This window comes from Aplysia californica, unplaced genomic scaffold (assembly GCF_000002075.1).
Source record: "Aplysia californica isolate F4 #8 unplaced genomic scaffold, AplCal3.0 scaffold00044, whole genome shotgun sequence".
NCBI classification, from domain to species: Eukaryota; Metazoa; Mollusca; class Gastropoda; order Aplysiida; family Aplysiidae; genus Aplysia; species Aplysia californica.
In genome coordinates this window covers 1,355,428-1,367,617 of record NW_004797314.1, presented here as the reverse complement: position 1 = coordinate 1,367,617, position 12,190 = coordinate 1,355,428, and the positions used below count along the sequence as shown (strand labels likewise).

Below are 12,190 nucleotides of genomic sequence, written 5' to 3'. Positions count from 1 at the left end.
TCTCTCTCTCTCTCTCTCTCTCTCGCATTCTCTCCTTCTTTCTCGCATTCTCTCCTTCTCTCTTTCCTCCTCATCCTCCAAACTTTTCTCTCTTCCGCTTTCTTTATTCAGTAAAGACCGGTTCTTTTCTTAAGTTCTGTCTTTAATGCAAATTTTGGACACAAAGAACCTGTCGCATTGAATACTGTTTTTACTATCTTTCTGTCAGCTGACATTTTGTTGAGCTTGATCAGCTTTGAAAGGATGGACTTCGGGCAGATTAGGACGTCAGGTTGTTGACCGCTGTGTTCCTCTTTTGTGTCTGTTAATTTTTTCTTTTTCTTTTTTTTTTCTTCCTTCCTTTTTATACTTAGACACGAAAACAGATCACGTTGTTGTGTCGATCATGTCTTTTCTGAGAAAAAGGACCCCCCCCCCCTCGAGTTTATCTATTTTGAGTTCACTGTTAGGTTGTTCGCTGAATTGTGTATCGTCACTCCTTATGTCTTGTAATGTATATCCTTACTACTCTATCATAAGCACAAGTAATATGCACTATATTTCAATGTGTCGCAGAGGTTTTTTTTGTGTGTTTTTTTTTTTTTTAGACGTTTTGAATCATGTGTGGGTGGTTGACGGGTGCTCTGGTGGGGTCTGCTCCTTCTTTCCAAACATCCATCGTCATTATCACTCCTGCTTCTTTTTTGTGTTTGTTACTCTCTGATCTTCGGCATTTATATGACATTACTGTGTTGCAAGTACTAAAACTAAACTTGAATCATGTCTAGAAAACTCTGATTGGGTTGGTGGGTAGTTGGAGGACGCTGCAAGTAGACCAGTTGGCCTTACACTGTTACTCTTCCTCTTTTGTGTCTGTGATTAGTCCATCTGCTTTTTCAGCTTTGTACATGTACTAACTAGAATTATCACGTCTATGAGCTTCTGTGTACTCCGACTAAACCAGACTAGGTGCTGGACACAGTCATTTAGTACACTTTCTGTATTATGTATATTTGTCTTCATTACTTCATCTTTTGGTGCCTACTATAATATGTAATACAGTTGGTATAGTCCAAGACGGCCACCCATTGTCGAGGACAAAGGTAGTTACCTTAGACAGTGGGACTTTTTGGACATTTGTCATGTTATAAAAATTTTATTATGTTGTTGTGGGATCCAAATATTTCTCCTGCTAACTGCAATAGTTTTCAGTGTCTCTGAGCATGTTGTCCTAGTGAGGAAAGGGAATCGGGATATCTTTTTTCAGGTTTCGAAATGACCCATTCCTTTTCCAGAAGGGAACTCAACGCAAAGCAATATATGGAACATTTACGGTATTCATAATTCACATGTATGTTCAATGCCTTGTCTCAGCCCTGCAGACCCAAAAGAACTCTCTCGTTTTACACAGCGTGACGTCACTGATTCACTATAGGTGTAATATTTGTTGAAAGAAGCAATAGAATTGGAATTTTTTTTAAGGGTTTAGAAAACCATGCCTTTACTTCTGTCCCAGTTTGTTGGGCACGAGTGCCATGCTTGGCTGAATTTGAATAAATCAACCAACGTTTAATGTGTAAGGGCTTTTAAATTTAAGTCATGCTCAGCAGTAAAGTAAAAGGAGCTTTATGTGGATCTTTTAAATGGAATGTATTCGTTGTAGTTCTACTCTATGAGGTAAATTTTGATGGTTTGCGATTTCTTGCTGTACTAGATATAATATGTCTTTCTTGCCCAATGGATTTGGTTTTCTTGTCGTGCAAAGCCTGTGCCTCGATAAGCACTGTGTGTACTTTTAAATCTGTGATAGTATCAGTGTAATAAGACCCTCATTTTGTAATGAGATTATCGTTCATGTCAAGATGTCGCTCCACTCTATCGGTATGTGAGAAATGTACTCACAATGGAAATATGAGAGACTGTGACATTGGAGACAGTACAATTGGCTAAAACAGACGTTTGAGAGAGAAGAAAAAAGAAAGAACCTGAACATGTCAAAAGGATGAGACTAACTTTTAATGCATCCACTCACATACACACACACACACACACACACACACATATGTACAACCACCCTCACATGCACTCGCAAAATGCTGCTTTATATATACTTGTATGCCTGCTTGTCTAATTATGGATATATGTGAGCATACTGAAAAAAAAAAGTTTTTTTCTTGAGCAATGTACAGTAAGTAGAGGGAAGCATTGCTTATTCATGGACTTGTTAGTTTCACCTGTAGAGCCACTTTTCATTGATAGTTTAGGCCTTGAAAAGTGAAACTTACCCATACAATACTTGGTCTCATTTTGTGTCATCTTTTCCCTTTCAGAATTGAAACTAGCAGCATCAATCCTGAGAAAACAGATTGAAGCAGAAGCATCTACCACAGCGTTCCTGAATCTTCTAGATATTAGATTTTTTTGTGTAATTGTGTTCCCTTCAACCCGCCAAAATTCCGTCGCCACCATCTCCCGGTACCATGGCAGAGCGGGCAGCACCACCGGTTTACCCGGGGCTGGAAGAAGCAACGTTGGCAGACAAGGCCTCCAACAACTCTGATAACTCTGATGACAGTGGAGTAGTTGACTGGAAAGATCCAAAGGTGACTATTTTTAAAAGAATTAAGAAAAAGAAAGCAACACACTTATTTCAAAAGTTCTACGAGCAAATTCAGTTAGTTTTGAAAGGTGTTTTGTGAAGACTATGGTAAGTGGGTGGTTGGCGGGTGCTCTGGGGCGGTTTGCTCCTTCTTTCCTCTTAAGCATCTACCGTCCTTTAAATCTCTCCTTCTTCTTTTTTACGTTTGTTGTTACTCTCTTGTAATACCTCTAATCTTCGGCACTTATATGACCTTATTGTGTTGCAAGTGCCGTAAAACTCTTTACTAAACTAAACTAAGACTCTGGTAAAATACGCAGGGGAATGAAGTATTGGAATGTTTTCTGAAAGATGGAGGATTTTTGTTGCTTTCTCAGTAATATCTTCCTTTCACTCTCCTCTTCCCTTCTATGGGATTGTTATATTTGTATTTTGTGTATATTAGTATCTTTTATGGGGCAAAAGATATCCATGTAATGTCTAATGTGTTCAAATTACTATGAGTTTTTCAGCTTGCCCTCCCTTTCTTGTCCATTTTGTTGCTTGTATTGGAGTTCTCCATGTATTGAAAAGAGTAGTCAAACTTGTGATCATGCTAATATTTTGAATTATTATTTTTACAGCAGGTTGGTTATTTGGGATTTATTGAAATGGAGAGAAAATTACTGTCAGATAAGGATGATCCTGAAATGGTGCTAAAGAAAGCGAATAACTGGAATAACAGAGAAGATGAGAAGAAAATGGATTTATTTCCTCTTATACCTTCATTTGCTTATCCCCAGCTTGGCTTTCCATAATTTGCTATGTTAAATGCAGATACACCCCTTTTGGGCGGAAGTTTTTTGTCCATAGATTTGTTGACTTTCAAATGACTAAACATTACCTTCTGTTCTAGATTAGGAGTGTCTGATAGTCCAATCAAAGCAAAAAGAAGCAGCTGGTTTAAGAGTATGGCTGGTAGATGGTATTTCTTTCTTATACATGTGCCCTTTTTACTGTTTTCTCTTTTTCTGTTGTTGTTTCTTCAGTACTAAGGGCCCAATGTTTATAAATAAAATGTTCCTACCTTGACTCTTGTAAAAATTAGCTAATATTCCATAGTTCGTTGCGAGATTTTTCAGCTTGATCATTTCTCTTGCAGTCTGTTCTGGAAAGGAATCGGCACATGCTTGTCAGTCAGATGTCATGTGATGTGATGTTTGTCGTTGGAGAGAAGAAAGAAAGACAGGGAGCGCACAAATATGTGTTGTCCAGCCGCAGTGACGTGTTCAGACACATGTTTGCTGGACCCGAGGGGATCAAGACAGAGTTTGAAGTGCCTGATATTTCAGGTGACCACTTTTGGGAAATGCTGAGGTAAGTGGGGGAGGTTTTTCTACTTTTTTACGCACTTGATTAGTTGGTTTTTAAAAATAAAAGTCAGGGTATGCGATGATAATTGTCTGGCTGGTGATGTAGTGTTTAGGTTGTCAGACTCATAACTGAAATGTAATGGGTTCAAATCTCGTCAGGGGTTTGGCGTGATGCCCTTGGGAAAGGCACTTTACACAAATTCTCCTCATCTGAGAATGAGGGTTGCCTTTTTGTCTACTTTACAGACTCGCCTTTTTTATAGCCACTGTTGTCCTTGTCCTGAAGTCTGATGCTTAAATGTGAGAAGTGGACTAGGATCTAAAAAAAAAAGGATAAATTTAGTTTACATAAGACATAAACAAATACAGCATAGCATAGTTTCTTTCTTGAAAATATTACACTTAGAGTAGGTAAGATCTAACACCTGGCCTTCTTGGATAAGGGTGAAAAATCTCGGAGGTCCCATGTGCAAGTTGCGCATGTTAAGATCCCTTGGTTTGGTCCAAAATCGATTAGAGTAGGCTTCAGCCACCACCTGGGCAAAATTAAAAATTAATTCCTACCTAACTGAAAATGCTTAATAAATATGTCCCGCGCACTCATACAACCTTATGCAGTAGCAAGGGAAGTGAAATACTTTAACCACACAAAACAAAAAAATATTACTCTGCTTTAAGAATAATGTCCGTGGATGGCCAATATTTGATGAAAGCATAGAAAAATTATGGCATGGAACATGTAAGAGACTGTAGGTGTTTTGTCAGTTGTTGTCTCATCAGAGGGTTTTTCAAAATTTCATCCATTTTCTCTCTCTCTTTTTGACAGGCATATTTATTGTGAGGAACAAAAACTTCAAGTCATGAATGTCGTGGGCATTATGTATGCTGCTGACCACTATGATCTGATTGACCTGAAGAGAGCCTGCAAGAAATTCCTGCAAGCTAATCTTGAAGTGAGTCTTGATAAAACTTTGCTTCCCAGCAGCGGGGTTCATATCACTTGCTCACACATTACTAGGAATTCAGAGCTGGAGGCAGTGTATTAAGGAAGATTTGTGTGAAAGATTTACTACAGTTTTGGACTGCTCTTTTGAAGATGCAAGCCAATGTTATTGTAGCTGTGCCTTTCTTTACCTTGCACTGATTGAAAAGACTAGAAATTTTGCAAGTTGGAAACTGAAGCTTTACATTTAGTGTTGACACTGATAAGTTATATTTTGGTAACTGTATTTGGAAAAGAGGTGTGGAAATGCAAGACTGAATTGAGCTATTTTTACCTGATCTAAGTTTCACTCTTTTTGGATCTCATGAGGAAACATTCTTTAAAGTATGCTGAATGGCTATCATACATTGAGTTCTATAACTATTGACCATGCAAGATGACTTTAGTACATACATTAACTTAATAATCTTAAGTATGGTTTATAGTTATTCGTTTTTAAGATACAAAACTTAAATAGCAAATGTGTTTTCAAATATGTACATGTTTACTTCTATGAACGCAGGTATAGCCAATAGAATGAATTATACATTGCTTTGTTGGTTGCGTGACATGGCTTCCGTCGAAGTAAGATGTGTTAAGAAGAAAACTTTTCCCTGAACTTCTAAGCAAAATTTGGAAGAACTATGGAATAGGTGCTGTGGAGTTTCGATTAAGTGCTTAAAGTATTTTTTACATCAAATACATTTTCAGTCTTGCTTTCCTCAATACCAGTGTCAATAATGAAGTCTGAAGCTTGTACTTATATGTGAGACAGCGTGGTGAAATCAGGTGCTCGTCAAAATAATGAAAGTCGAGAAATTGGCATTTTCCCCACAGGTTTGGGAATTTTGACTGAATTTTTGGTTTTTGTTCAACACCTTTCATGCCCATTAAAGAGCACATTTCTGTTTGTTTGTTTTTCTGAAAAACATTGATTAAAGGCAGAAGAAATGTAAATTTTCAGTTTTCACAGACTCTCAAGCTAAAGAAATAACTCAACTTTGCCGGCCATTTTCTCGCTAATTTTACCTCTGAAACCAGGTGATCCTCACCTCTTTCAATCACACATATCTCTACTTCTATTCAACATAGATGGATAATATTTTCACCCAAAACAAGGGAAATGGACAGGCCTTAATATGATACCATCAACTCCATATGCCCAAAAATTGACGAGAGCCTGATTCCATTGCGTTGTGCCACATATGTTTAGCTATCTGTTACCCAAATATTCCTTTCTGCTTGAATATATATGATAATGGATACTCATTGTCTGGCAAATAGTAAAATTTAAAAAAAAGAAAGTTACGTTTCATCTGTGAGAAAACATCAGATAATTTTGAGAAGCAGCAGCCTTTTTATCTGTTATTTTGTTATCTTTCAGATTGAAAATGCCTGCTACCTACTGATGGAGGTTCGTAACTATGGTTACCCTGAGGAAGAGAAAGAAATTATTGCCTACATCAGGAAAAATGCAGAGGATGTGTTCAAGACAGTTGGAATGGGCCAGCTTAGCAGAGAGCTTCTGAATGAGGTGAATAGAAGTTCATAGATGAAATTCTCTTTCACATCAGTATGGTCTTATACTGGTGATGTATGCTGGACAGAAATTTTTGAGTTGAATTTGACAAGATAAAATTTTAATTTGTACTGTACGTCATTCCAATGTTGAAAAAAAAATCATGAAACCTATTCAAATGAAAGCGAAATTTCCTGAAAGTTTTCACTTAAGCAAATGTACCAACTATTCCTATGGACTATAGTAACATAAAAAGTGGTTGAGCATTTTTGTGTATTATCTTTGAGTGTGTCTAACCCCTTTTATGGACATTTTATCTTGCATGGTCTTCTTTAGAGGTCCAAGTGCTCTTGTTTTTAAAGGAAGATATAATGTCTCAAATATTATAATACTGAATCGCTGCAAAAATTCAATATAGAAAATGAAAAGCTTCTGAGTTGATGATAGTACAATGTGAAATTGAAAAAGCATTCTGTACTCTAAATGATAATGGTGTCTGATGTTGTTCTTGCCTTTTCTTATAGCTGCTGACACTGCCTGGGCTTGACGTTGATGAGAAGACCAAGAAAGAGGTCACTGATAGCTGGGCCAAGAACCACTGCGAAGAGCTGAAGAGAGAGGTCAGCATAGAGAATGTGATGGACTCACTGCAGGACTGTCTCTACGTCTACAGGGACGACAGTGCCAGTCACAGGTGAGTCATGAAGAAAATTGATTGTTTCTTTCTTTTCATTGCTGAGCTTGCTGTGTACTGCTACTTGATCTATAGAGTCGCAGAGTAGGGCTGCAAACTTTGTTTTTTTCCCTCCCCTCTTTTGGACTCATCCTGTCCTGTGATTTTTGTTCTTTAAAGAACCAGTTTTGAACAAAGACTGTTCTCAAAGAGCGTGTTGTTCTGGAGTTCATGAGAACGTGTCTGAAAAGGAATGATCTTCTTTACTGCCTTTGTTTACTATTGAAGGCTGAAATATGTAATACAATTAAGTCTGTTAATGTGTGTCAGCCCTGTGTCATTCCAATTGGATAGTTGCAAACCACTGAAGTTACTCATCAGGGGGGAAGGGTGGGGGGGTTCTGTAATTTTTCTCTTTTGTGATGTGTCTGAAGTGTTGAACTTTGATTCTCTTTTCGCTATTGTCACTGTTTCACGTGGAACCAGGAGAAGAGTCACAGGGAATGATATCCAGAAAAGTGAAAAGATGTGGAACAATGTCAAGAGGTTAGCTCAAGATAGGGACCAGTGGAAAGTGTAGATCACAATGGCTAAACCCTGGTCCTGAATGAGATTGACAATGATGACTGTCTCTGTATATCACAGATTGGGATTGGGAAGGGGAGACAAAAACCATATTTCTGTCTTTTATGTCGGACTGAGAATGTTTAGTAAAAGTTTTATGGTGTTCGCTACTGCATAAGGTCTTATGTGTGTGCTTGACACAAGCTGGTTGTTTTCATGTTAGTTCACTGCATAGCTTGGTTGTATTTTGCAAGTCAGAATGGTTGAAGTATTAAGAAAATACACAGAAAAAATTCAGTTTTAAAAGCAGCAATAAACACGTTTAAAGTAACGCTATTTACATTTTGGAGTAAAGACCAATGGTCTTGATATAATCAAAAACTCTGTTGATGTAAGAATGAGATACAGGTAGTAAAAGGTTCTGTAGTGAAACTCATCAAGGTGTTCAGGCTGTAGTTCTTCGATCAGTTCCCTCATGCCTCCTCATGGGCTACTCTATGGCTGATTAATTTACTAATTCATTACGATCGGATATCTTTTTCCTCTCAGGTACGTGATGGACAGTGTCACCACACGCTCCATCTTTGAAGAACCGGAAGAGCCAGTCACGCCACCTACCCCAGAACCTGTAAGCAATGGAGTGGATGAGACTGATGGCATGTCCACAGTGTCGTCGACCTCAAGCATGAGGTCAAGGTCATCTGTGCACACGTACTCGCGTCTTCCCAGTTGTAACATGTGGCCAGATCTTGAGCAGGTGTGTATTGGTGAATGACGTTGACAAGCTTTCAACATTTTTCTTATTCTACATTTAGCCCAAGAACAGAATTTGTCAGAAATTTTGAAATATGAAAGGTGCAAGTCAGATTAAGGCAACCAGTACCTGGTTTTAGTTCATATAAATCTTAAAATCATATTTATCTGGCAAGAACCAAAAGCCGTACAATGGTAAAAAAAAGAACAAAAACAATATGACAGAGGCCGAACTTCATACACCTGTTTTGATATCTCTAAGTTGTCCAGCATGCTCATTTTGATCATTCGCAAAACTGACTGAAGGTTGGCATCCGGCATGTCTGGATCGAGTTACATTGCAGTTGTGGGTGGTTGGCAGGTGCTTTGGTGTGGTTTGCTCCTTCTCTCCTATCAAACATCTATCCTCCTTATCTGGCCTCCTTTTTTACTTGTAAGTTACTCTCTAGTAACACCTCTAATCTTTAGCCCTAATATGACGTATTTGTGTTGCAAGTGTTGTAAATCTCTTACTAAAACTAAACATAGTAGTTAACTCTAGGTGGTGGGACTGAGTGAGTTAACCTTTTCTTCTTTTTAACTTTTAAAAAATATTCCATTAAGTGACTCCAGCCTTGTAGAGTAAATGTGCATCTCCTCTCGTTACCCTTCTCACTTGCATGACTTTTCATCTTCAGGTCACAAGACTGCAGGAGGTCCACGGTTCCGACCAGAATGATGCTATGATGGCTGACGCATTTTCCTTCACGGTAGATCAGAACATTTACTTGTTCGGCTTCAGTATCTACGGCCCTAAAAAGGAAGCAGAAGGCAAGTATCAGATAGACACAATACTCTCCCGGAAGAAGAAAGATGTTGTCATGGAAACGATAAACATCAAAGGTGCTGGTATCATCTTGCCCGTGATGTTCGAACGTCCAGTCAAAGTTGACAAAGGCTTGCCATATACATTGGAGATTTACATCAAAGGACCCTCCTCGCATATGGGGTCTAGTGGACAGAGCAAGATTCAACATGGACCCATTTTGTTCACATTCAGTGATGCAGCTAAAGTCAAAAGGAACAGGTCAAATGTCTCCAAGGGACAGATCCCGCGTCTATACTTCATGCCCAGGAATAAAAAGTAAATTCTTTTTTGTGTGTGTATGTGTCTTGTCAGTATGTACCCTAATGATTTGGTTTGAAAAAGTAAAGTGCACGTTTACATGTGTTGTGACTTCCACCAAAAGTGCATAGCCCTTTGCAGGACTTAGCTGTAGTCAGCGCAGTAAATTCTTATGATATTTATGTTTCTACTGCCATTTTTATATAATTCACAAAATTTTTTTAATGAAATGTTTACAGAAAAGCGCTGATTTGTTTTTTAGGTTCCGGAAATTTGTTGTACAATTGGTTCCTTCTTACTCTTTGATAGGGGTACCATTGACCTTTCTTGAATAGTCACTTTTTCTATGAGGTCAATATTGGTGCAAATGTAATATATTATACTTTTGGTAGCTTTCTACACAGGGTGACGGTTTGTTTTAAAAGCAATATGACTTGTGATTTATTGACACGTTTCTATGGTGTAGCCTTAGCACCAGGTACTTACCATGTTTTTCGTGAAGGCTTTTGTGTCTCATCAGAATGGAAACGTGTACAACTGCATCTGTCTTCTCAAATGTGCATGATACTTTTACTGTTGAATATTTACAAACAGTTATATGTATATGCATGAGTGTGTGTGTTTGTATGTCTGTATGTGTGTTTGCCTGTGTACTGCATGTACAGGTGTGAGTGTATGAGTGTGTGTGAGACTGGGTATATATGTTTGTGTGTGCGGATGAGTGTGGGATAAATGTTTGTCTGTGTACATGAAATAGTGAAAAGACATTTTGAACAGACAAGTTCTTTTGTTCATTTATTGTCTTTGACTTCTACAAGGAGCAGCAGTGATTGGCAGAGTATTGTGTCTATCATTTATATTTTTATTGTGTCTTGAAGGAGGCAGCTGGAAGGACCATGTCTGTTGATCTTACCATCATTCCCTTTGAACGGTTGTGGCAATCTACCTAGTGCTGGTCATTCTTCCTCTTCACCTTTGTGCCTTAGATCTTGCTTATTGTGACAATCGGTTTATACTCAACTCTGACCATTGTTAGCTGAAACAGTGCCTTTTGGTTTAATAGATGGGGAGAAAATGACTCAGTGTGTGTTTACTCTAATGATAGTTCAGACATTTTCCTTTCACATTTCATTTGGGTATTATAAATTCTGTTCTAATTAGGGAGAACGTCATTTAGTTGTTTCCTTTCATTTTTTTGCCTTTGTAATGCTGAAAGTGACTTTGGTACTACCCATTATTGTATAATTCATATTGATTGATCTGATCTGATTGATGAATACACAATTTGTATTTAATTTGAAATGTTATAATGGACCAGTGGGACTTCTGGGGTTCTCTACATTGCAGTTTACTTCATTCCTTTAGTGCTCCCTGCTGTGGCCCTTAAAAAGAAGGGCACCAAGACTGTAGATTCATTATGCGCTTATTGCTCATCATATCATATGACTTGAGGGCCTGCATCATGCCTTAGAGTCCAGCCTGAATTGTTTCATTACCATCTTGTTTCTTGAAACAAGTTTGCTTTTGTGTTCCACGGTAAAAGATTTCAAAGTTTTAAGGTTAGCCTCATATTATCTAGTTGTTTTCTCCTTTATGAAAAAAATAATTCTTACATGTTATTTGTAATTAGTCTCAGTGTATGTATAAATTAGAACTGATTTCAACACAGTACATTTCAACACAGCATTTGTATGAAAGGCAACTGCTTATAGGCTGCTGGATAGACAGTACCAACAATGACAATACTGTACCCCTTGAAAGTGTGGCAAATTGGTACACGTTCCAGTGATGAGATACAGTTCACTTTTTCACAGCTTTGTCTTCTGATGGTGCTCCCCTATCATACAATCTAGTCTTTATGTAGCAAAGCCGTGTTTTTTTTCCCTGATGTTTTTTGTGTAGTTGATAGTGGCTAACTCGAGTGTTTTGTTCCAGTAATTTATGATTCATTAAGAATATTATTAGAGATATTGTTTGATTTCTAGAAACTTTTGCCTTGTAGACTTTGGGTTATTGTTAGGTTCTCTGGTGTTGTATGCTCCCCGTTTGTGGGCGGTTGGTGGTTGTTCTAGTGAGTTTGCTCCTTCTTGCCTGTCAAACATTTATCTTCCTTTTCTCTCCTCTTTCTTTTTTGTATTTGTAACCTCTTGCAACACCTTTAATCTTCGGCACATATATGACCTTATTGTGTTGCAAGTGCCATAAAATTACTGAAACTAAAAAGCTCCCTGTTTTTCTTTTCCGTATTACTGTTATCCTGATCTGTTCTTAAAGAAAAACTTAGCTGTTTTTGCAGCGTCTCCTTTTTGGAGTTTTTATAGAAACATGACACTGTTTTCTGCACCAATCATCGTCTTCTGAAACTACTGCTGGAAAAAGAACCGAATGTCCTTTGAGGAACAGGACTACATATATGTATTGTTATGTTCAATGAATTCTAGTACACTGATATTACGATGCAAAATTTCAAATCTTAAAAGATATGAAAATAATCCTAAACTTTCGTTAACAGACCAATCTGTGATCTCTGATGTATTTCAGTGTTGTGCATCATTTAAACAGTTAAGCGTACTGTTGTGGTTTTCATGTTTATGCTTTATTCAGAGCTGTATGTTTCTTTTGATAAAGGTGTAGAAGTGGTGGAGTAATAATATACAATAAGGT

At 37.8% G+C, this 12,190-nt stretch overlaps 1 protein-coding gene across 7 annotated transcripts in view; it reads left to right on the top strand.

The window, feature by feature from the left end:
- The window catches only part of LOC101860388 (BTB/POZ domain-containing protein 6), a 52,225-nt gene extending 41,096 nt beyond the window's left edge, over positions 1-11,129 (top strand). For all 7 annotated transcript variants that reach the window (XM_005092322.3, XM_035968188.1, XM_005092320.3 and 4 more), the window contains 7 exons: positions 2,310-2,582; positions 3,720-3,934; positions 4,757-4,883; positions 6,297-6,446; positions 6,956-7,125; positions 8,218-8,425; positions 9,099-11,129. In XM_005092322.3, the coding sequence (XP_005092379.1) occupies positions 2,460-2,582; positions 3,720-3,934; positions 4,757-4,883; positions 6,297-6,446; positions 6,956-7,125; positions 8,218-8,425; positions 9,099-9,548 (1,443 nt within the window). In that variant the 5' untranslated portion in view covers positions 2,310-2,459 and the 3' untranslated portion in view covers positions 9,549-11,129. The remainder of the gene's footprint in view (positions 1-2,309; positions 2,583-3,719; positions 3,935-4,756; positions 4,884-6,296; positions 6,447-6,955; positions 7,126-8,217; positions 8,426-9,098) is intronic.
- Positions 11,130-12,190: the final 1,061 nt, after the last annotated feature.